At 42.4% G+C, this 24,325-nt stretch overlaps 1 protein-coding gene across 1 annotated transcript in view; it reads left to right on the top strand.

Annotated features, from left to right (window-relative positions):
• prkcq (protein kinase C, theta) overlaps positions 1-24,089 on the top strand; it is a 29,592-nt gene extending 5,503 nt beyond the window's left edge. The window contains exons 3-18 of the mRNA XM_080420930.1: positions 4,539-4,735; positions 5,867-5,927; positions 6,622-6,808; positions 7,289-7,320; positions 7,709-7,794; positions 8,584-8,713; positions 12,173-12,282; positions 12,895-13,027; positions 16,478-16,647; positions 18,105-18,278; positions 18,796-18,887; positions 19,009-19,071; positions 20,505-20,643; positions 20,829-21,017; positions 21,833-21,961; positions 22,716-24,089. Of these exons, the coding sequence (XP_080277056.1) occupies positions 4,539-4,735; positions 5,867-5,927; positions 6,622-6,808; positions 7,289-7,320; positions 7,709-7,794; positions 8,584-8,713; positions 12,173-12,282; positions 12,895-13,027; positions 16,478-16,647; positions 18,105-18,278; positions 18,796-18,887; positions 19,009-19,071; positions 20,505-20,643; positions 20,829-21,017; positions 21,833-21,961; positions 22,716-22,874 (2,051 nt within the window). The 3' untranslated portion in view covers positions 22,875-24,089. The remainder of the gene's footprint in view (positions 1-4,538; positions 4,736-5,866; positions 5,928-6,621; positions 6,809-7,288; positions 7,321-7,708; positions 7,795-8,583; positions 8,714-12,172; positions 12,283-12,894; positions 13,028-16,477; positions 16,648-18,104; positions 18,279-18,795; positions 18,888-19,008; positions 19,072-20,504; positions 20,644-20,828; positions 21,018-21,832; positions 21,962-22,715) is intronic.
• Positions 24,090-24,325: the final 236 nt, after the last annotated feature.

The following is a 24,325-nucleotide window of genomic DNA, read 5'->3' as shown; positions in this document are numbered from 1 at the left end:
TGTGTGTGGCATTGTGTTATCTTTAGCCGCTTATATGTGTGCATGAAAGTTAAAATATACTTTTCAGAGCAAGGTGTGAAAAGCACAGTGCTTTATAACAAAGAGTAGCAAATATAGCGGTAGTGCTGGCAGCCCAAAAATGCTTTATGTGGACACAGCCCCTGTGTGCCAAGGTGTTTCTGAAGCGTCCACACCCCTTATATTATACAGTAGCCTACTGGCATGAGTGCTTACATTTGTCAAATGAATTGCCATGCATCACGGCAGGAATCCACTTAAAAAACGTGAGAAATTCTATAAAGGGCCTTCAAAAATGCCCAAAGGACATACCAAGGAAATAAAGATGGCCTGGAGGCTCATTTGATGCTGGACAAAGTTTACTGAAGCTTAAATGGGTGCATATGAAGCCCAAATGTGTATGCCAAAGCAAACCAGACAAACTGACTAGCGCACACGCAGCAGTTTATTTATTTAATTTATTTAACAGGGACAATGCACATTGATCAACATGTCAGTTATTCACGTCCATGTAAATGAGCCAGAGTTAGCCAGAGTTGGCTAATTTTCATCTTAGTCCCTGAGCAGGCTGTAGTCCCTGAGCAGTATGCAACACCTTTCAAGCAACAGGGCTTTTCTTGAGGTCTGCTTTTATGGCTTTGCTGTTAATGACTCACTGAGCGGAGACCTGCTCAGCTGAGGTCATGATTCTATGAAATGAAACTGATGATGAAAACATAAAAGTAATCAGAGAATCAATTTGCGGCCCAGTTTTAACCTTGTGAAGTGTTAAGAACAGTCAGCTGAGTTAGGCTTGTTTGTCCTTTGCGACCGACTCTCTGCTCAGTGCAAAGTGATACTGCAGCCCTGAACGGAGATATGAAAGTACATCGTCTAAATGTCACATCACCAAAGTGTGAAAAACAACACAGGAACTGATAGACAGAGCTGTGCTCTAGGTTGCTAGGAAGCGTTCTTTAAAAAAAAACGTTATCATTATGCGAGTTTGTGGAGAAAAATACATTTTATTCTCTGAGTAACTTAAGTCAGCATTGAAGCTGTGTCTTGTGCTATTTGCTAACCCATACAAGATGTGATGAACCGATGAAGAGGTCGCTCATTAGGAAAAGCTAAAGCCTTATTTACGCTCCATCATAATTACAAACTACAGTAGTACTGTGTGAGCTTGAGTGCACACACTGACCACTCTGACTGAAAAGCCGAGCTGTCCGAGCGTCTGAACATTGATGACAGTGGTGGAGGAAGTAATTGCAAAAGTCATGATTGTGGCTTGGTTGATCCTCTCTAGGTTGAGTCTAGACCAGTGCTTCCCAAACATTTCAGTTCAAGTGCAAGTTCAAGTTCAAGTTTGCCCGGGACACAAACTAGTGAAAATAGCAGATCTACAGATCTTCAAGCTCACAACGCTTTGCGTCGCGTTGCAAGATCTGCAGATCTGCTATTTTCATTACTTCTTAATCTTTTTCTTTTTTTTATTTATGGAAATTCTTTTATTTCTATTTATTTATTCTAATAGTTTGGAAAAATTGTTTTTAATTGATGAAAAGTTGCGATAATTCTTTTGTTTAAACTTTTTAAAATCTTTTGAGATAATATAAAATATTTTTAAATGTAGGAAATGAAAAAGACTTGCGACCCATAAAAATTGGTCCATGACACCCTGTTTGAATACAGTCCCGACCGAGTCTGGACTGTATTCAAACAGGGACCAGGGAATAAAATTAACACCTGCAAAAACTGCCAATGGCATATTGATTTCTTCTTTGATGGTAAATTACGGAGATAACTCAGTCACTCTTTTCTGTTGTTTTCAAGCTCTCAACATCAAGCTCTCAACATCTGACGGATGTGACGCGTTGTGAGACCTTTGTAGGACGAAGTACAAATATGGCTTACTTGGCTTTTTGCTGTGAAGTGGTGGGATGGCAATGTTTTATTATATAATTCTGTATTATGCATTATGTAAGTGGATATAATGCGATATTATGGCACATATCACATAAGGAATAAGCAGATGTCAATCATGAAAGCGAGGGGGGTTAATGTTTTGGGTTTTTTTGCGGCTAGATGGAGCATCTCTTTAATGTTGTGCAGATGGATAACCACAGACAGTGCATGGCCAGGTGGTTAAGTGTTTACAGCAGTAGCCTATATCCACTGCAAAGCAAAGCATGATACTACCATACTGTACATGCATGCCATAAGCCATTAAAACCAGGAATGAATCTGTGTAACCACTTTAACCATTATTTTATACTTTGGCTATTCAAAAATAGCAGATATACAAACTCATTGCACAGAGTGCTTGTAGATCTGCTATTTTTGAAAAATCGTGAAGATTTGTGCAAGTCTTTGAATGTATATATTTTTTAAAGCAAACATTTTTAACTAAAATCTTTGCTTCTGGGGGGTCCCTGGAACAACATATTTTGAGATGGGGGTCCGCGACCAAATACATTTTGGGGGCCCTTGACATGAAAAAGTTTGAGAACCACTGATTATAGCAACATGAGTTTTTTCAACAACAAAAAAAATGACATTTGTAGAATCCCCCAGAAGCAAAGATTTGAGTTACAAATGTTCGCTTTAAAAATATATATATTCAAAGATTTGCAAAAATTGTCAGATCTACAAGCTCATAGCGCAGCACTTGTTGCCGCGCTATGAGCTTGTATATCTGCTATTTTTTAATAGCCAAAGTATTAGATAATGGTTAAATCTAAAATGACAGATGCTTAATGGGTTAAGGCAACAGATAAGCTGATGAAAAAGATGTTCATGTCACGGCATGAATTAAAATGCCCATTTGAATGGATTATGCGTTAAGCATAGGAGAAACAGGGGAACAAATCCTAGGCATGCTGTCTGTTTATGTGGAGGATGGACCTGGGCATCCGGTGGCCAGTGGTGGAAAAAGTACTCAAATATTTCACTTAAGTAAAAATACCAATACTGCAATATAAAAATACTCAGTTACAAGTAAAAGTCCAGAATTCAAAAAGTACAAAAGTATTGGCATCAAAATATACTTAAAGTACAAAAAGTTAAGTACTAAAATATTTGAAAATAGCAGATCTACAAGCTCACAACCGTCGCGATGCGACGCGTTGTGAGCTTGTCGGCTATTTTCAAATAGCCTATGTATAAAATAGGGCTAAAGTGGTTAATGTATGTTTCTTAATGTCATAATTTTTTTCTGAAAGGTAACTAGTAACTAAAGTTTTCAAATAATTGCAGTGGAGTAAAGGTACAATATTTGCCTCTGAGATGTAGTGGAGTGGAAGTAAAAGTATTGGAAATTGGAAATACTCAAGTAAAGTACAAATACCTAGTTTTTTTTACTTAAAGATGGAGTGCCATGATATTTTTCAACCCTAAAACCTGATCATAAGGTATTATTATTATGTAAGGATTTTTTTCAACAAAAAAAAAGTGTACAGTAAGTGTTAAAATGTTGTTTTTATGTAGACACACCCACCAGTGCATTAAGTATACCTGGTTCTCACCTTAGCACCTCCTCCACCACCTTAGCACCACCCACCTGTCCTAGTCCCTCCTCCTCCTCATGCCCACACCTGTTGTGTTATGATAATGAGGGGGAGGGTGTGGGCTTTGTGATGTCACTAAAGTGCTGTTTCTCTATTGGCACGTTTGACTCTCAAGGTTTCAGCCTCCAGGAAGAAACTCCAAATAGTCAGAGAAGACATAAAACACCATAAAAACACCACCGGGGGGCTTAATGAAGTTCTATCAACCTCATAGACACATGAAAAACAGAAAAAGTGCAAAAACATGGCACCAGCTCTTTAAGTACAGTACTTAAGTAAATGTACTTAGTTACTTTCCACCACTGCCGGTGGCACAGACAGGTTATAGGTACATAATAATACTGCTGCCATTGCCCTCGTCCTTGACTCTGGACGCTGTACTGTGGCTGCTCACGCTCACGGCTCCTAAGTCGTTAGGATGGATACATTTCCTGTCACGGCATGAGGGGATAATAAAGTGTATAAACATAAACAAACATAAATGCAAATCCTACGCTTTGCATGTCTCTTCCCATCTTTCTCCTTCCCTCCCTCCCTTACACTGTCCTGTCTGCTAAAGCCATTAAGACCTGAGGCCGAGTCTACAAATCCCTTCTAAATCAGTAGTTCTCAAAGGAACCCCCAAAATGATGTGTATTTGGCCGCGGACCCCCATTTGAAAATGTTTTGTGCCAGGGATCCCCCAGAAGAGAAGATTTGTGTTAAAAACAATTTTTTTCTAAAATGTTCATGAATAGCAGATGTATAAGCTTGCGGCGCGCCACAAAGTGATGTGCTGTGAGCTTGTATATCTGCTATTTTTTTGAGAACCACTGTTCTAAACCACTGTTCTAAATCCTAAGAGTTTTCTGAAAATCTTATGTCTAGATGCACAAGGCAGTATGTAGCTAAAAATCTAAAACATGACACAGATGCTCTCCCGGACTGAATGGGTTAAATACGTGCCTCTGTTTGTCTGTATGTGTTTTCCAGAGAAGGGCCAGGTGTACAAGCAGAAGAAGTCTGTGTACCCAGAGTGGAACAAGACTTTCGACGCCCACGTCTATCGAGGGCGCGTCATGCACGTGATGGTGAAGGACCGCACGGCGGAGCTCAAATCTGAGGCCACGGTGGCTCTGGACACCCTGGCAGTACGCTGCAAGAAAGAGAACGGCAAACTGGAGATCTGGGTCAGTATACAGCTGTGTGTGTGTGTGTGTGTGTGTGTGTGTGTGTGTGTGTGTGTGTGTGTGTGTGTGTGTGTGTGTGTGTGTGTGTGTGTGTGTGTGTGTGTGTGTGTGTGTGTGTGTGTGGCGGGGGGCATGATATATATCGGGGCCTTGGCGCGGCTACACACAGGCAGTGCACACAGAGCCACACACAGAGCCACACACACACAACCCGAGCACGGTTTCATAGTAAGCTCCACTTGGGCCTCCTTCCGCGTTCGCAATAAAAACTAAGCTATGATGACTAAAACTAAGACTAAATATATTGACAGTTTCGTCAACAAATAAAAACTAGACTAAAATGTTAGTGAGGGACTAGTGGATCCAGTAGAACGTGTTGCTCTCTGAAAATAGCAAATCTACAAGCTCACAACGCTTGTAGATCGGTTATTTTCAGCATGCAACCAAGTGTAAAATCAGCCATTACGACGCCATCAAGGCACCGCCAAAATACATTTTAGTCGACTAAATCAACTGTAGATTTAGTCGACTAAAATCTCATGATATTTAGTCGACTAAAACTAGACAAAAACCCAAACATTTCAGATGACTAAAATATGACTAAAACGAAATGGAATTCTATTCAAAAGATATGACAAAAACTAAATCAAAATTTGGTGTCAAAATCAACACAGACGCAAAGTGGAGTACCATAAACACCCGTAGTCATGGTATAATGCAATATATCCCAGCCTTGAGTGTAATATCGCTTTTATAACACAGGTTCCAGCAATAAGCAGCCAGGTTCACCCGCAACATTAACCAAAAGCAAATAGAGAACTTCAAATGCATCTAAATGGGAAGCTCCAATTGGACTTTTATAATGTAATACTATTGAGTCAACAGTTAAAAAGAGTCAGGCAGTCAACAGTCAGTATGTGTGCGTGTGCGTGTGTGTGCGTGCGTGTGTGTGTGTGTGTTTTTAGAAATCAGTCTTAAATGCAGTCTAGACCAGACTCATCATTGGTATCGCCCACCACTACAACGCTTCCCCTTTTTCCAAATAATCCTCAATTCCTGCTTTTGTTCTCGGGTACTGTACCGCTGAAATGTCTTTAGTTGTTTTGGTTTTCCTTTCTCTTCCTCTCCTAGCTGGAGCTGAAGCCACAGGGCCGCTTGCTAATGGAGGCGAGATATTATCTGGAGAAAAGTGGTGAGTGGCTCAAACCTACAGTAGCATCTCAAGTTCAAGCAATAAAGGTGTATAACTTGTGCCCAGACTGGCATCACCATGCTGAGGCATATAGACTGGCATCGTCCTGGTGTAACATACTGAGGCGTGTGAAGCTAAAGGGAAGATCCTTCTCATGTCCCTAAATATAGACTTGGCAAATAATGCTGTTCACAACAGGTGGCCCTGCAAGTGTTACCGGGTAACAATTTATTCGGTATAATAACACTACACACAAATAGAAGATCACACTCTGTAACTAACACACACACACACACACACATGCACGCGCATGCACACACACGCACACACACAAAACTGTAATCCATGTACCGTACAGTATTACACATTTTGCAAATGCCAGTGCAGCTGGATAGTTTATTTCTAACTTTGGCGGACAACAACAGTAGGTCAGCCAAAGCCCCTTTGCCTAGCACACGCACGCACACGCGCACACACGCACACACACACACACACACACACACACACACATACACCGCATGCTGAGCAACACTGTCTGACTTGTGCCCATGACTTGTGATGTGTTTTCTCCATCGTCTTTCAGTGTGATATTTGCCAAAGCACATGAAGTGACTCGTGTCTCAAAGTGCACATGGCTCAGTTTACCCTGCATAATGGCATAATGTTAATGCATGTTCGTGCCCGTTTGCTCTAGATTCTACGGGTCAAGGCGAGGCAGACGCCGAGAGAGAGGCCGAAAGGGACAGCGAGGGTCTGTTCGCCCTGCACCACCGACGCGGAGCCATCAAGCAGGCCAAAGTCCATGTCATCAAGTGTCACGAGTTCAGCGCCACTTTCTTCCCGCAGCCTACCTTCTGCTCTGTCTGCAAGGAGTTTGTCTGGTACAGATCCCACCTCAGTCCTCCTGTAGAACAGTGGTTCTCAAACCTTTTCACATCAAGGACCCCCAAATTGATACATATTTGGCCGCGGACCCCCATCTCAAAATGTGTTGTGCCAGGGACCCCCAGAAGCAAAGATTTGTGTTAAAATGTTCACTAATGTTCAACATTTTTGAAAAACAGCAGATGTACATGCTCATAGCGCTATGCGCTTGTATATCTGCTATTTTCGAATAGCCAACGTATAAAAGTGGTTAAAGTGGTTAAAATGATTGTGATGCTATATTAACTATTCTTGCTTAGGACCCCCTGGAACCCCCGCAAGGACCCCTGGGGGTCCCCGGACCCCACTTTGAGAACCACTGCTGTAGAAGCACAACTCTATCAGTGATCTGGAACGTTAAAAACAATCTCTCTCACGTTAGTCATTTTGAAATGTGCCCAAAAGGAATTCATGGCTTCTTTGTTTCCACTCAACAGGGGACTCAACAAACAGGGCTACCAGTGCAGACGTGAGTGGCTGCTTTTTGTTTTTTTTCTTCCTTTGTCGCCACCGGTCACCAAATTAGTCATATACCCCCCAACCGCTTCACTGTGTCATCTGCTGTCTGTGTCATTCTGTGTCACAGAATACAATGCTCAATATCAGCAAAAGACTGCCCGGACTCACAGAAGTGTCCTTCAGGTACTTTTATTCAAATCAGGCGCAAGGGGCAATTAGACCACGAACGTGTTTCGCCCAAAGCCTTCCTCAGCGTGATTGCATATGGTTTGACCTGCGCCTGATTTGAATAAAAGTACCCGAAGGACACTTCTGTGGGTGCTGGCAAGGCTTTTGCTGATATTGAACTCTTCTGAGACGTGCACCTGGTAAATAGTTGATTTATTTTTTTCCTACAGAATGCAATGCTGCCATCCACAAGAAGTGCATTGACAAAGTCATCGCCAAGTGCACCGGTTCAGCGATCAACAGCAAAGAGACAATGGTAAGTCAGACCTGTTATATCCACAATATCCATTCCCCTAATGATACCATTCAACATTGAGTTGATTCTTCAGAGCAGCCATATAGGTGATTTATTTACAGGCTGACACATGCAAGGAGATGTGTAAACTTGTGGTTACTATGCTCACTTTTTCATAAAGTCCCCTCATATACTGTAGATTATGTTATTAACCAGCATTCTCTCTCCTCTACTTGACCTTGTTTCATTTCCTCTCCAAATTTTTGCCTGCTTGCTCTCATGCATGTGAAACCAACAGAAAATGCCAACCCCCATATAGTGCATATAGACTATATGCACTATATGGGGGTTGGCATTTCAAATCTAAAACCATTTCCTGGAACCTTGGTGGGCGCGTGGCATGCTCTATATTATAGAGCATGCCACGCGCCCACCAGGGTTCCAGGAAATGGTTTTAGCATTGAAATTGACTACAGGTACAGTTCCAATAGCTCGCACACAACTCCTTGTGTAGACAAATACCATTACAGACAGAATACAATTTGTAACACGTTACACATATATTGCCTCACATTTCAGTTCTACTACTAGCTTTCAAACCAGCTGCACCACTTGGATTTAACCATTATGCAATCTGTGATGAAGGGCATTTCGTTGATGGAGGGACCTCTGTACATTCCCTGTGACTACCTCAACAGTACACTGACACAACATGTAGTTTTGCTCCCTAAATGTGTAGCTCTGTTTACCATTAGCTGTGGTGATGTGCATTCAATCATAGTGAGAGAAGTCTGTTTTTTTTTGTTGCAGATCCACAAAGAGCGCTTCAAGATCGACATGCCCCACAGGTTCAAGGTGTACAACTACAAAAGCCCCACCTTCTGTCAACACTGTGGTACACTACTGTGGGGGCTGGCCAAGCAGGGGCTCAAATGTGAGGGTGAGAGACATACCCATGTTTCACCTCATCCTAATATACAGTGACATGAGCGAGGGAGTGAGCAAGCAAGCAAGAAAAAGTTATTAAAAGGCATTTATTTCAATTGGACTATCATGACCTGCCGCAAGGGTCGCAGAGCACTCACTTGTAAACCTGTTATGCAAAGTAACCATTTGGCTTCTTGGCTCGTGAATCTACGGGGGGGGGACACGTTCTACCGTGCCGTACCTTGCGCGTGAAAACATTTACACCACTGACACCACTGACCCCTAGTTAATTTGATTGGTTTGGGCTAGGCTCATTATGACACACACTACAGTACATATCGGAACAGTTTCACGCTCAATTTCATCGCTAGTACGCTCTCTCGCTGGCCAAGGAGGCAACCAGTCCGAGGAGTCAACCAGAGGAAGTGAACCTGCACCACATACAGCCATATGACAACATTACTTACTCAAGATCAAATATCTGGTATTTACAGATGTACAGTACTGTACAGTGAAGGGGGCAATGTGGCAACCTGAGTGTAACCATCACATTTTTTAAACAGAAAGCATTCTCAAAGATTGACCTACAAGGGAAATGGGGTTAAAGGCAAACCTCAATGTAACATCCTCCTGATTGTGTCATTAACAGCATAACTTTAGGCTACTCTGTCATTCTTATCTTTCCAAAAGTATTTGAGTACAAAAGTGAAGTAGAATTACAGATTAAAGAAAATACAAATATGCTCAATTACAGTAGCGAGAGCTTTTATAATCAGTTACTTTCCAGTGGTGGAAAAAGTACTCAAATGTTTTACTTAAAGGACAACTTTGTTTTTTTACAACCAAGGTTTATGTTTTAGATTGTAATTAAAGTAAATAAAAGATGAGTGTTAAAATTTTAAAATGTACTGCTTTCTATAGTTTTAGCAATTTTCACTATCTTTTTTACAGTGGGCGGGGGCATTCTGTCCGGTGGCTAAATATGTCATTTTTTTACACAATAACCCCACGTTTTCTTTATTATTATTTACAGTAGCTCTTCTAGCCCCCAATAACTCACATCTGGCCATCAAATAATTTTTTTTATTTTGTGAAAAAGGCATATTTAGCCACCGGACAGAATGCCCCCGCCCACTGTAAAAAATATCACGAAAATTGCTAAAACTATAGAAAGCAGTAAATTAAAAAAAATTAACGCTCATCTTTTATTTACTTTGATTACAAGCTAAAATATAAACCTTTGTTGTAAAAAAACAAAGTTGTCCTTTAAGTAAAAGTATCAATATTGTGATGTAGAAACACTCTGTTACAAGTAAAAGTCTGATAATAAACATTTACTGAAACATGTACAAAAGTATTGGCATCAAAATATACTTAAAGTACCAAAAGTAAAAGTACTCATTAAGCAGAATGTCCCATTTCGCCAATTTTTTTTGTGTTTAAAAATGTTTAGAAAATACCCGATCTACAAGCTCACAACGCGTCGCTTAGCATGTGGATCTGCTTTTTTCAAAAAGCCAAAGTATAGCCGACGATAGGTGGCCACTAGTGACTTTGACAGGTTTCACTTTCAAAACCTTTGCCTCATGCATGTCAAACAAACAGAATGCAATGCGTTTTGTTGATATAACAAGTTTGTTCATCTATCCACAAATCCACCATTTAACTTCCACAATCCACATTATCAAAACCATTGGTGTTGTGTGCTGGATTCTGTTTGTGTGACATGCATGATGCAATGGTTTTGAAAGTGAAACTGGTCAAAGTCACTGGCCACTTACTGTATATATGTCACAGGGTGTTTGGAGAGCCAGGGTGATTGAAGACAGAGCGCTTGTTTTTAGGCACGGGGCTTCGGGGCGATGCGGGGCTTTTCGAGACAGGGTTTATTAGCGAGGCTCGTGAGGAGGAGGAGGAGGACGGCGCTGCGATGCGGGGGGTTATTACGCGAGGCTCGCGAGGAAGAGGAGCCTCCTCCTCCTCCTCCTCCTCCTCGCGTTTTAAACCGTCCCGTCCTCTCCTTCTCTCCTTCTCCTCCGAGGAGGAGGAGGAGAAGGAGAGCGCGGAGAGGCGGGGCTTTGATGCGCCGACGGAGACCTGTCTTTTGTTGTTCCCCCCCACATAGCTATAGGGGAACCATAATATCTATGAGGGGAACGCTGAACACGCGTTCACACGCACGGCGCGCCGACTTAGTGGAGCTTGAGGCCGAGGAAGCGCGCCCTCGCGCCTCCAGGCGCGAGTGCCCGCGGTGACCGGCCGACGCTCCACTAGTCGACTCAGCGCCGTTTGATTTGTAAACCGATAGGGACAGAATAGTTCTTTTCATGGATCACTGTGTGTGTGTGTGTGTGTGTGTGTGTGTGTGTGTGTGTGTGTGTGTGTGTGTGTGTGTGTGTGTCAGGGAGAAACTAAAACAAAAGCCAGCAGAACACAATAAAAGTATCTTAACAGTCCATTGAAAGCATGTGCGCGTGTGCGTGCGCGCACGCGCGTGTGTGTGTGTGACTGTGTGTGTGTGTGTGGTAGCGGCCATATATGCTTGTGCACAAGCCTGGCTTGTGGCTCCCTCTAGTGTCTAGTGTTGCTTCTACAGAATTGCTGGGTGGGTGGTAAAAACGAGCGAGCCTTCTTCAATCACCCTGGTTCTCCATTCACCCTGTAACATATATACTGTATAGGCCTGAAGTGGTTAATGTATGTTTTGTAATAATAATCAAAATCTAGAAACTAACTAGTATCTAAAGTTGTCAAACAATTGTGGCGTAAAAGCGGAGTAAAAGTACAATATTTTTCTCTGAGATGTAGTGGAGTAGAAGTAAAAGTATTGAACATTGGAAATACTCCAGTAAAGTAAAAAAAATACCTCAAAATTGTACTTAAGTACAGTACTCAAGTAAATGTACTTAGTTACTTTAAACCACTGTTACTTTCCAAGCAAGGGTACGTTAAGGTTAAAGGCAACCAATACACATCTGCTGCAGTTCCCTCTACACTTATCATCATAATCTTAAGACATTTCTAGTTAGTTGGAACAACATCATCAGCAGCATAAACCATTTCCTAAACATCTGAAACAAACAAACAAACTGAAACTATATGAAATCTAAGTAAAGGTCACAATGTCAAAAAATATTGTTGCACGCCTGCTGAAAATTACAACACAGATGGTAAATATCTATGATCAAGCAGCTGCATTTGCCCACTCAGAAAGCAACCTTCAGTATCTTGAAAAAAATATAATTATTTTATAATGTTATATAATATTAATATTAAACAATTCATGCTCTTAAATTGATACGTGAGAATATTAACGTTTACTGTAGCTGACTATTTATTTTAATAATTAATACTTTTTTGCTTTTATTTCGCTGCACTTTGAGCAAATTGCTACAACGTGTATTACTATGTGTATTAGTATTACCGTTATGCCAGCCAATTTGTTGTGTGTAACTGTGTTTTCTCTGTGCAGAATGTAGTATGAATGTCCACCATAAGTGTCAGAAGAAAGTTGCAAATCTCTGTGGGGTCAACCAAAAACTGATGGCAGAAGCTCTTGCCATGATTGAGACCAAACAGCAGGTCAGTGGGGGAAAGAAGACAATTGTCAAATGGACAATTTCAACGTCACATATCACATATATATATTTGAGCTAATACTACTAGTACTCAAATGTTTTACTTAAGTTCTGACAACCTGCTGTCAGTGGCTCTGTTACAAGTAAAAGTCCGGGATTCAAGATGTACTTGAGTAAAAGTACAAAAGTATTGGTATCAAAATGTACTTAAAGTACCAAAAGTAAAACTATTAAAATGTTAGAAAATAGCAGATCTACAAGCTCACAACGCGTCGCGATGCGACACATTGTGGGCATGTAGATCGGCTATTTTCAAATAGCCTACGTATAAATTAAGGCTAAAGTGTATGTAATGTATGTTTTATAAGGTAATAATTTACATCTGCAAAGTAAATAGTAACTAAAGTTTTCAAGTAATTGTAGTGGAGTAAAAGTACAAGATTTGCCTCTGAGATGTAGTGGAGTAGAAGTAAAAGTATAGACAATTGAAAATACTCCAGTAAAGTAAAAGTACTACTAAAAGTACTAGTACAAAATTGTACTTAAGTACAGTACTTGAGTAAATGTACTTAGTTATTTTACACCACTGCTAGCATGCAATTCACTTATACTGCAGGCTAAGAGTTCCAGAGATCCAGAGACGACCGGTCGAGAGGGGCCAGTAGGTGTGGGCCAGGCGGGTGTTGTCCGTGCCCCGTCAGGGTTAGTGATGGGCTTACCTAAAACAGCAACCCCTGCACCCCGTAAAGGTGAGATGAAACCAAGGTTCATTTGCTGGAGTGTGGATGTGGGGGGGCATGCCTCTGCTTTGAGCTTTCATATCCCCCCTCTGGTCATACATTTTTAACGACGGGGGACCAGGGGGTTTTATCCCTCAATCCCTGCATCTGGTCAAACTGAATTAAATACATGCATTTCTTTTGGGGAAATGTAGACTTACAGTATGTTTGTATTCTGGCTGTAATGGTACATATGTTTGATATTTATGTAATAAATATAATAATATTAATAATAATAATTTAACAATTTAATTAAAAATGCATGTTATACATTAATCCTTGGTGACATTTTCTAAACTTTTTCATATATATTTTAAGCATTGCAATGCGATGCGTTTTGAGCTTGGCTATTTTTGCTATTTGTTGTCATACAAAGGAGTATATACAGTAGGGCTTAAGAAAATGTAAGCCCTATATATTTAAGCCCTTTTTTTTAAACAAATCTAACCCTGGATGAAAACACATCTGCACATCAGCAGATAAAGCAAACACACACACGCACGCACACACACACACACACACACACACACACACACACACACACACACACACACACACACACACACACACACACACACACACACACACACACACACACACACACACACACACACACACACACACACTCACACTCACACTCACACTCACGCACACGCGCACACACACAGTTGCCCACATGTAGCAGCAGCCCCACTTCACTCACTGCTCTCATGCAGTGGTGGAAGAAGTACTCAATTTTTTTTACTTAAAGGTATGGTAAGTGATATTTTTTTGGTAATTCTTATTTTTTTGTTAAAAAGGTTAAAGTACTATATTCTGATAGTAATCATTGCTACAGAGCGTTTGTTCGGTCACAGGAGTCTCTCCAGCTCTTTAGTAAACAGAATATAGTACATTTTCAGGTAGGTGACATTTAAGCCAATCAGGAGAGAGCACTGAAACTGCATTTTCTGTTTAATAAAGAGCTGGAGAGACATGGCAGACTCCTTTTACTGAACAAACACTCTATAGCAATGAGTACTATCAGAATATAGAGCTATTTAACACTTATTTTAACCAAAGTAAATCACTTACCCTACCTTTAAGTAAAATTATCAATACCACAATGTAGAAATACTCTGTTACAAGTATAAGTCCTGTATTACTTGAGTAAAAGTATTGGCATCAACATATACTTAAAAAAAGAGAGCGCTCGGGTGGCGCAGTGGTTAAGTGCCTGCCCACCACCACGGAGGTTGTGGGTTCAAATCCACTGTGGTGCATCCGGCTTTGTCGAGCGTCTATACGAAAACAATTGGCCCGTGTTCGGTAGCCTGGCGTAGACAGACTATATCACTGCGTGGATATGAGTCTGGTGCTTCTATGAGGAAGTTTTTTTTCCAAGGGGGCGGGATCAAAACAATGACTCTCGACGCAATTGGTTAGACCTACAAACCAACTACCAATTACAGTCTCCCATATTCGAATACTGGGCCCTGATTGGTTACCCACGTCTTCTGGAGCAGGAAATGAATTCTCTATGGAGCGGTGCCAGACCCAAATCCCAGAGTGCAATTTTTTTTTGCACTCGCAGATTCGTCTGGTCCCAGGCTACGTGTTCGGGGGAGAGAAGCGTGCGGAGAGGGTGATATTAGTCATTGCACATACTCCTACAAGCTGGGGGCGGCACCTGTCAGCGGGGAGTGTTGGGCGGGAGGAGTAGTACGAAGGCTCTACATCCTCCCGGTGGGGGCCCCTCACTGGCATGTGAGTCAGTAGGATACGACAGCAAGTGACAACGTGCGTGTTTGGGGAGGAATTAATTGGTATAACGAATAAATTGGGGAGAAAAAGGGGGTAAAAATGATTGGCTACTCTAAATACAAATTTTAAAAAAGGAAAAGTACTTATTATGCATAGTAAAGAAAAAAACACCTAAAAAAAAAAAGTACTGTACTTGAGTAAATGTATTAAGTTACTTTACACCACTGTCAGTCTCATGCAGCTCTCCTCACTCATCTTGTTTGCTTCACTTGATCATAGCGGTCGCAGAGTTACAGTGTGTGTGTGTGTGTGTGTGTGTGTGTGTGTGTGTGTGTGTGTGTGTGTGTGTGTGTGTGTGTGTGTGTGTGTGTGTGTGTGATACCTTGCTATAGTTTACAAGTGTGCAGAGCCTCTGCAAATGGTTTAGAGCCATAAATATGAGGCAGTCATACTGTGATCTGGCTTAACCTTTGTCCAGAATGGCCAGAAAACAACATGAGTGCTGTTTGGAAATCCGTTGCATTTGAGCCAAATTAACAAGGAGAAACAATGGATTCCATGCAGCAACGCATACAGTACCATATATTGTCGCTGTCGGTTGGAAGCCTTGTATGTCCAAAACTGTTGCTGTGTTCCATAACAAGGCAGTTATTTAGTCACAAGCCTCTTCTTAATACTTTTCCATTGGTTCAATGTTTATAAAACGCACACCGCATTTAACCAATTTTCACTTTAAAAAGAAATAAAAAGTATATCGCGAAAATAGCAGATGTACAAGCTCACAACGCTGCGCATTGCGAAGCGTTGTGAGCTTGTAGATCGGATATTTTTGTTACTTTTGTGTGACACTGCAGTATGATGAAGTAGGGCATTCATTTGCGAAAAAAAACTTAAAATATGGAGTTACAAGGTTTCTGCCCCACAGCAATGATATGCAAGCATATGCTACAGAGCGGTGCCAAACAAGGGTCCTAACATAAATGTAGCACATTTGGAACACATCTCTGTCATTATAGATTTATTTGGCTATTCAAAAATAGCAGATATACAAGCCCATAGCGTGGCACAGAGTGCCGCGCTATGGGCTTAAAAGCGAACATTTGTAAAATATTTTGTTCCAGGGACCTCCAGAAGCAAAGATTGGAGTTACAAATGTTCGCTTAAAAATATATATATTCAAGATTAGCAAAAAAGGTCACGATTTAAAAAAAATAGCAGATCTACAAGCTCATAGCGCGGCACTCGGTGCCGCGCTATGAGCTTGTATATCTGCTATTTTTTGTATTTGAAATGTTTGTTATTTTTCAGTAAGTTGGCCTGCCTACAGTATAAAGTTTTTTGGCAGCATGCAGAGTATACGTCACTGTTATTAAAAATTCTGTACACAAGTTTGTTTACAGCACAGGCCACCTTGAAATTGTTTGGCAAAATTAGAGATATACCCACTTCTCCACACAACACAACACAACACACACACACACACGCGCACACGCGCACACACACACACACACACACACACACACACACACACACACACACACACACACACACACACACACACACACACACACACACACACACACCCTTCCCAAAGACGACAAATACATACTGTATACTGTATACTGCAGGGCATATGATGTATAAATTAACCGTGACCCTCCATTCTTCTCTAATCAGAGGTGCAGGGTATAGCGTGGGACAGTCCTGCGGATGACAGCATGCCCGTCACCGAGGAGGAGGAGGAGCCTGAAGAAGAACCCCTCTACGCGGTACCCAGGAAGGAACACAAGTTCAACATCGACAACTTCATCCTGCATAAGATGCTGGGCAAAGGCAGCTTTGGCAAGGTACTGTTACTGTACTGCACAGACAAAGAGAAAGAGCAGAGGGCACGCCCGATGCAACAGAGGAACAGTAAAAATGTATAGAAAGAAGTATGTGAGGAATCGGGAGAATGATCATAGCATACTGTATGTCAGTGGTTCTAAAACTTTTTCATGTCAAGGACCACCAAAATGATATTTGGCCGCGGACCTCCGCCCACCCCCCAAAAGCAAAGATTTTAGTTAAAAATGCTTAAAAAAATATATATTCAAAGTTTTGCACAAAGTTTCTCGATTTTTCAAAATAGCAGATCTACAAGCTCATATCTACAAGATCTACAAGCTCAGATCTACAAGCTCAGATCTACAAGCTCAGATCTACAAGCTCAGATCTACAAGCTCATAGCGTGGCACAGAGTGCCGCGCTATGAGCTTGTATATCTGCTATTTTTGAATAGCCAAAGTATAAAAGGTTAAAGTGGTTCAAAGTATTGTGATGCTATATTAACACATTTTGCTGGGGACCCCCTGGAACGCCCCCAAGGACCCCTGGGGGTCCCTGGACCCCACTTTGAGAACCAATGCTGTATGTCACGGTCTATACACACACTCCAGAATTCCCCATTCTTGTGCTTATGCAGTAAAGTCCTATGTTCCTTTAACTCTGAGAGTGTACACTCAAGAGTTATAAATAGATAATATGAACACTGAGGGTTTTTACTGTGTCGCCACCGCTAATCCTATTATCCTAATACTGCATGCTTTTCTAATACTTACTGTACGAGATGTCAATGAGTTTGAAACAGACAACCTGCTGTCAATGGCTTCGATGCTTATGATGCAGGACAGCATCAATAAGGCGTTAAAATCAAGTAAGGGACGAGACGTCGAGGGACAACCTATGTAGATCAGGCAAAAAAAATTGGTCCATTTGGTTCCATTTGTACACTCTCAGAGTTATGGGGGTCCTTGAAATTATAAAGTTTGAGAACCACTGATTTACACAGTATGATGTATGACTCCAGCCCGATCTGACACCCATTGACTTCCATTATATAATTAAAGTTAAATATTTCAAACAATACAAATCATATTTATAAAACAAATGCGTGGAGGTACTTCCTTGGCCTACTCACCTACTGGCAGTGTGCGCAATACATTTGGTGCCTATTGGTCCAGCGGTTTGCCCGCTTATTCCCCGACACACACACACACACGCACACACGCACACGCACACGCACATGCACACTCATCTAGACATCTCGCCTCTTACAGAGAGAAAGGAGTGAGTCAACAGCTGCAGTAGTTTTCAAAACATGCATTGTGTGTGTGTGTGTGTGTGTGTGTGTGTGTGTGTGTGTGTGTGTGTGTGTGTGTGTGTGTGTGTGTGTGTGTGTGTGTGTGTGTGTGTGTGTGTGTGTGTGTGTGTGTGTGTGTGTGTGTGTGTGCGTGCGTGCGTGTGTGTGCATGCGTGTTCCCAGGTGTTTCTAGCAGAGCTGAAGAGCTCAGGTGAGTTCTTTGCAGTGAAGGCTCTGAAGAAGGACGTGGTCCTGATGGACGACGACGTGGAGTGCACCATGGTGGAGAGGAGAGTCCTCTCCCTGGCGTGGGAGCACCCCTTCCTCACACACCTCCACTGCACCTTCCAGACCAAGGTACATGGACCACGCCCGGACCGCACAGACTCACGTTCTGTGCACCAGTGGTTCTCAAACTTTTTCATGTCAAGGACCCCCAAAATTATATGTATTTGGCCACGGACCCCCATCTCAAAACATTTTGTTCTAGGGACCCCCAGAGGCAAAGATTTGAGTTACAAATGTTGGCTTAAAAAAGATATATATATTCAAAGATTTGTGCAAATTGTCACGATTTTTCAAAAATAGCAGATCTACAAGCTTATAGCGCGGCACCGAGTGCCGTGCTATGAGCTTGTAGATCTGCTATTTTTGAATAGCCAAAGTATACAATAATGGTTAAAGTGGTTAAAATGATTGTGACACTATATTAACTTATTTAGCTGGGGACCCCCTGGTACCCCCGCCAAGGACCCCTGGGGGACCCCCACTTTGAGAACCAATGCTGCACACATGCTTTTTAGCCTGCAGAACACTTACAACATCGTCCATCCACCCACTTTCCCTGACCCTGTGCTGGTGGTGTGTGTTCCAGGAGAACCTCTTCTTCGTGATGGAGTACCTGAACGGAGGCGACCTCATGTTCCACATTCAGAACAGCCGCAAGTTCGACGTGCACAGATCCACGTACGCTGTTCAATCAGTTACTTGATATAGTCAGCTGCCCAGCACTTCTCAATTTTGTCTCTTTATTCTTCAAGCCTCAACTCTGTGTCCGTCTTCTTTCGGCATCTATATGCTTTTGCAGGTTTTACGCAGCCGAGATTGTCTGCGGGCTCCAGTTCCTGCATACTAAAGGCATAATCTACAGGTAGGCTGACCACACAGAACTGGATCATATAGGTAGGCCTGTCACAATTATTACATAACCATCTAATCGCAATTATTTGAGAGTGGGGGGTCCCCTCCACCCAGCCCCGTACCCAGGATTGGGGTGCCTTGCCTGGGTAGAGGCGGGCGGCATGTCACCTGGTTCTTTTTTTTAATTGTTCCCTGCGGAGGGGGTCCCCTCCACCCAACACCGTACCCAGGATCAGGGTACCTTGGGCTGGGTAGAGGGGCGGCATGAGGCCCATGCCTTGGTTCTTTTTGAAAAATTTTAAAAATCGCTTTAAGTGTCCAGGGCCTTCTGGGAGCACAGCCTCTGCCTTCCTGCCTCAAGGAATTTTCCCGCAGGTGCGTTGAGGGCCGACTGGGGGTCCCCTCCCCCCAGCCCCGTACCCAGGATCGGGGTGCCTTGTCTGGGTAGAGGTGGGCGGCGCGTCGCCTGGTTCTTTTTGAAAATTGGTTCCTGCGGAGGGGGTCCCCTCCACCCAGGCCCGTACCCAGGATTGGGTTGCCTTGGGCTGGGTAGAGGGGAGGCGTGAGGCCCCTGCCCTGGTTCTTTTGAAAAAACAGGATCCGACGCCATCTCGTCCAACATGATCTGACGCCTCCTCGTCCTCCGGAGGGGGTCCCCTCCACCCAGCCCCGTACCCAGGATCAGGGTACCTTGGGCTGGGTTATTTTGCATAATCGTCAAAAAAAAAAGAAGCAAAAATAGCAGCTATTTATTTTCATTTTTTTTAAAGTAGATTATTAAACATGTCAGCAATTTATTTGTATATTTAAGTTACATGGTTTATTATGAAGCCTTAAAGGCATTCTGAAAATTGTATTCATATGTTCCAATGTTCAATGCCAAAAATACAATAAAATCGTTAATTGCTATTATTTATATGACAATTAAATCGTCAACTTAAATTTGTAATCGTGACAGCCCTACACATAGGGCGCTCTGGTGGCACAGTGGTGAAGTAGCTGCCCACCACCGTAGAGTCTGGGGGGTTTTGTTGAGCATCTATGCGAACACAATTGGCCCGTGTTCAGGGGAGGGAAGCCGGACGGGGAAGGTGATATTTGTCACTATACGTACTCCTACGGGCTGGGGCGGCACCTGTCAGCGGGGGAGTGTTGGGCGGGAGGAGTAGGACGGAGGAGGCTCTACGTCCTCCTGGTGGGGGCTCCTCACTGGCAGGTGGGCCAGTAGGATACAACAGCGTGAAATGTGTGTGGGGAGGAATTAATTTGCATAACAACTAAATTGGGGAGAAAAACTGGGAAAAAAGCAAAAACTGGCAGAAAAAAGAACTGGATCAGATAGGACTGGATCTGATAACAGCCCAGGCAGGGAAAACTGAAGATTAAAAAAGTTAAGATTGACATTGCCTTCCATTCTTTTTTTCTTTCCCCTCTTCTTTGCAGAGATCTAAAGCTGGATAATGTCCTGCTGGACACCGAGGGTCATATAAAGATAGCGGACTTTGGCATGTGTAAGGAGAACATGCAAGAGGACATGCAAACCGCTACTTTCTGCGGGACCCCTGACTACATCGCCCCCGAGGTGATCACATGTTCATTCCCCCCTGTTACAACGGAAGCTCTGATTTCCATTATATACAGTAGATGTCATTACAGAGATCAACCACTGAGCTATGAAGATCATGCTCACTAGAACTACAGTAAGATCATGATATGAACATAACGTTCTAGAACTAAGATCACTGGTATGCTGTGTGTTTGTGTCAGATTCTCCTGGGTCAGAAGTACAACAACTCAGTGGACTGGTGGTCCTTTGGAGTGCTGCTGTATGAGATGCTGATTGGCCAATCTCCATTCCATGGTCGTGACGAAGAGGAACTGTTTCAGTCCATACGAACCGATGACCCCCGGTACCCCAGCTGGCTACCTAATGACGCCAAAGACATCCTGGTCAAGGTCAGACATTGGGCCCGAATCTTGCACCCCAGCGCAAAACCGGCACAGAAATGCACGTTTTTACCAGTTGTGGTTGGGCACATAATGCCCCATGTGCAGGGCAGGCACACACAACTCTTATAAAGGGAGCAGGCGACAACATTTTGATTGGACATTTTGATTAGTCTAGTTGGTCTAATAACTAATTAAGACATTAAATAGAACCCCTTTGCACCTTGCGCCTTACTTTGCACATTGTTTGATTCTGACCATTTTAATCTGCTTCAATACTCGTTTGCCACAATATCGATACCAGCTGCACGTTCTCCTTTGACATTTTTTGTTATGCCTTGTGGAAGAGTCACAAATCTATGGCACAAACACACACACACACACACACACACACACACACACACACACACACACACACACACACACACACACACACACACACACACACACACACACACACACACACACACACACACACACACACACACACACACACACACACACACACACACACACACACACACGCACACACACACACGCAGAGTTGCTATGTGTAGCAGACCACCTTACTTGCAGTGCACTCAGCTCTCCTCACTCAATTCATCGCGTTTGCTCCACAAAAAACATGCTTGTGGGTGTCAGTGTGTTACTATTTGTGGGTGTTAACTTGCTAAAGGTGACAAGTGCTACACCACACCACTACACCACTGCATATACAGTATAATATATGTAAAATTCATGTTTTGTACTTTATGCCACATGATCTGTACCAGAGTGTGTGCACAGTAGTTGTGTTTGTAAGCTCTTTTTGCTGTTTGTTCTAGTTGTTTGAACGGGAGCCAGAGCAGAGACTAGGGGCGAAGGGTAACATCAGGCACCACAACTTCTTCAAAGACACTGACTGGGATGCCCTGGAGAAACGGCAGGTGGAGCCACCCTTCAAGCCAACTGTGGTAAGAATTTTGCAGTAGAGCTGTAATAACTAACTTCGATTCATCTGTTCACTATTTTACTTGATTCTTTTTGCATGCAATTAATTTCAACCATAGAATTATGGTAAAATAAGTTAATACATTTCAAAATTTGGGGTAAGGCTCATCATGAGTTATTTGAATCCAAAGAGACATTTTGTAACAACACATTTAACTCAATTTTATAAAGATGTGGTTAAGACAAGCATTCGTATTTTGGTTAAGTTGTAAATAGCGCTATCATGATTCTTTACAGGATATATAACTAAACCGATTATTATTATTATTATTATTATTATTGATAACAGTTATTTGGTAACATTTTCTGTTGATCGACTAATTGATTAATCAGTTATTCGTTTCACCCCTACTTTACAGTAAAAGGTACAACAATACTTTGTGTATTTTAGGACAGAGAAGAGAGGGGGAGAGGTCTACATACGTGTAGAAAAATTAAGTCTGCGCACCAGTAGAAAAAGCTCCACCATTTTCTTTTGCTGGCAACGTTTCAATCTGAAGAGCTTCATCAGGAATTTCTGATGAAGATCTTCGAATCGAAACATTGACAGCAATAAAAAAAATAGTGGCGATTTTTCTACCGCTGTGCAGACTTATTATTATTTTTCCATTTGTCCTGCACCTGGGCATTCCTGCGTTTTCCTATATACACACACGTGCACACAACAAAACTTGCAAACACAACTAATGTATTGAATTATTTCTGTCACCATCACAGAAGTCGGCCAGCGACTGCAGTAACTTTGACAAGGAGTTCATCAACGAGAAGCCCAGGCTGTCATGTGCCGACCGGACCCTCATCAACAGCGTTGACCAGACCATGTTCAAAAACTTCTCCTTTGTTAACCCAGGGATGGCCCGAACCAAAGGACAATGACCACCTAATGACGAGCCCCCCCCCCCCCCCCCCCCCCCAAAACCTACCAGCAACCCAGCCACAACCACTTACTTCAAACAGAGACAATATAGACCATGAATGTTGTGAGACTGATCTAAAACACATCTACTTACTGTGTGGCAACAACCGCTTGGCTCAGTGAAAGACCTGGAACAATAGCGGGAGATGAACTGTATAATAGGCTCTATGCACAGCAGCCATATTGGAAGGAAATTGGGCCTCTTCCTTACTTCCTTCACAGGTGTTACCAATGATACTAATGAAGGCTCTGTTCCATTCTGGTCAAACAAAGTCAGGGTGCTGATATTGTGCATGTTGGCTCACTGGAAACACTCTGCTACACCAGTGGGTATATCAAAGTGTGGTCCATGGACCCTCATGGTTCCTTGAGGGTGTTCCAAATGGCCCCTTACGGGTGTGTAACTCTGAGAGTGTATTGTACACTCTCAGAGTTATGGGAGTCCTTGAAATTAAAAGGTTTGAGAACCACTGTGCTCCACTAAATGGAACAGAGCCTTCATTAGAGTCATTGGTAGCACCTGTGAAGGAAGTAAGGAAGAGGCCCAATTTCTTTCCAATATGGCCGCTGTGCATAGAGCCTATTAAGAGTTTTGTTGCCCAAAAATACACGGAGGGACACATTCAGTGTATTTTGTCGTACAAAAAGGCTTTGGACTGTAGGACAACAATAAGAACTATTTGTGCATTTGATGCATACTGAGAGTACTGTTTCCACTGTTGAGAGTTATTGTTAAATCTGAATAGTTTACTGTTATGATCAAATAATAGTCCAATCCTGTCAGCATGATGTCATTTTAAATGGCTAGAGATGTAGGCAAGGGTTTATGTTTACACATATCTCTTTATTTTACCTCAGAAGTTTTATGATTGATGTAATGATCCTGCTGAGTTGTCCAGAACCTATATAGGCAACTGTAGATTGTATTGTTTCTTCATTGTGTATCCGGTACAATCAAACTACTTTTTTAGACATCTGTCCCTGTGTGTGTGTACAGTATTTGGGGGAATGTGTTTTGTTTATAAAACAAGTTGCTCTGGTTCAGAGCTGGACATCAGCACAGAAGGGAAGTCGGACAGTTTGAGTGTCAAAAGCCAATAAATACCTGCCTTAGGCTATTTATAGACTGGTCCTCACTCTTCACAAATTAATTATGGATAGGGTTTTAAAATCTATTCAGTTATGGATTGTGTTTTATTTATTTATTGATGATTTGATGATTATATCACCATATTACTCAAGAATTGATATTTAGGCAGCATACTGAGGCATAAGATTGAACCACCCATCCAACTTCCCATAGGCACCACACTCCGTTGGGACCTCGGCGAACGATACACACGCCAAGTTTGAAGTCGATCGGTCGGACAGTTCTCGATAGGTCTAGGTCTGATAGGTCTGCCCTACACAC

The sequence above is a fragment of the Gymnoscopelus braueri genome, assembly GCF_963280865.1.
Source record: "Gymnoscopelus braueri genome assembly, chromosome: 23".
Taxonomy (NCBI): Eukaryota; Metazoa; Chordata; class Actinopteri; order Myctophiformes; family Myctophidae; genus Gymnoscopelus; species Gymnoscopelus braueri.
The sequence above is the reverse complement of the archived record's forward strand: the minus strand, read 5'-3'. Positions and strand labels throughout refer to the sequence as shown.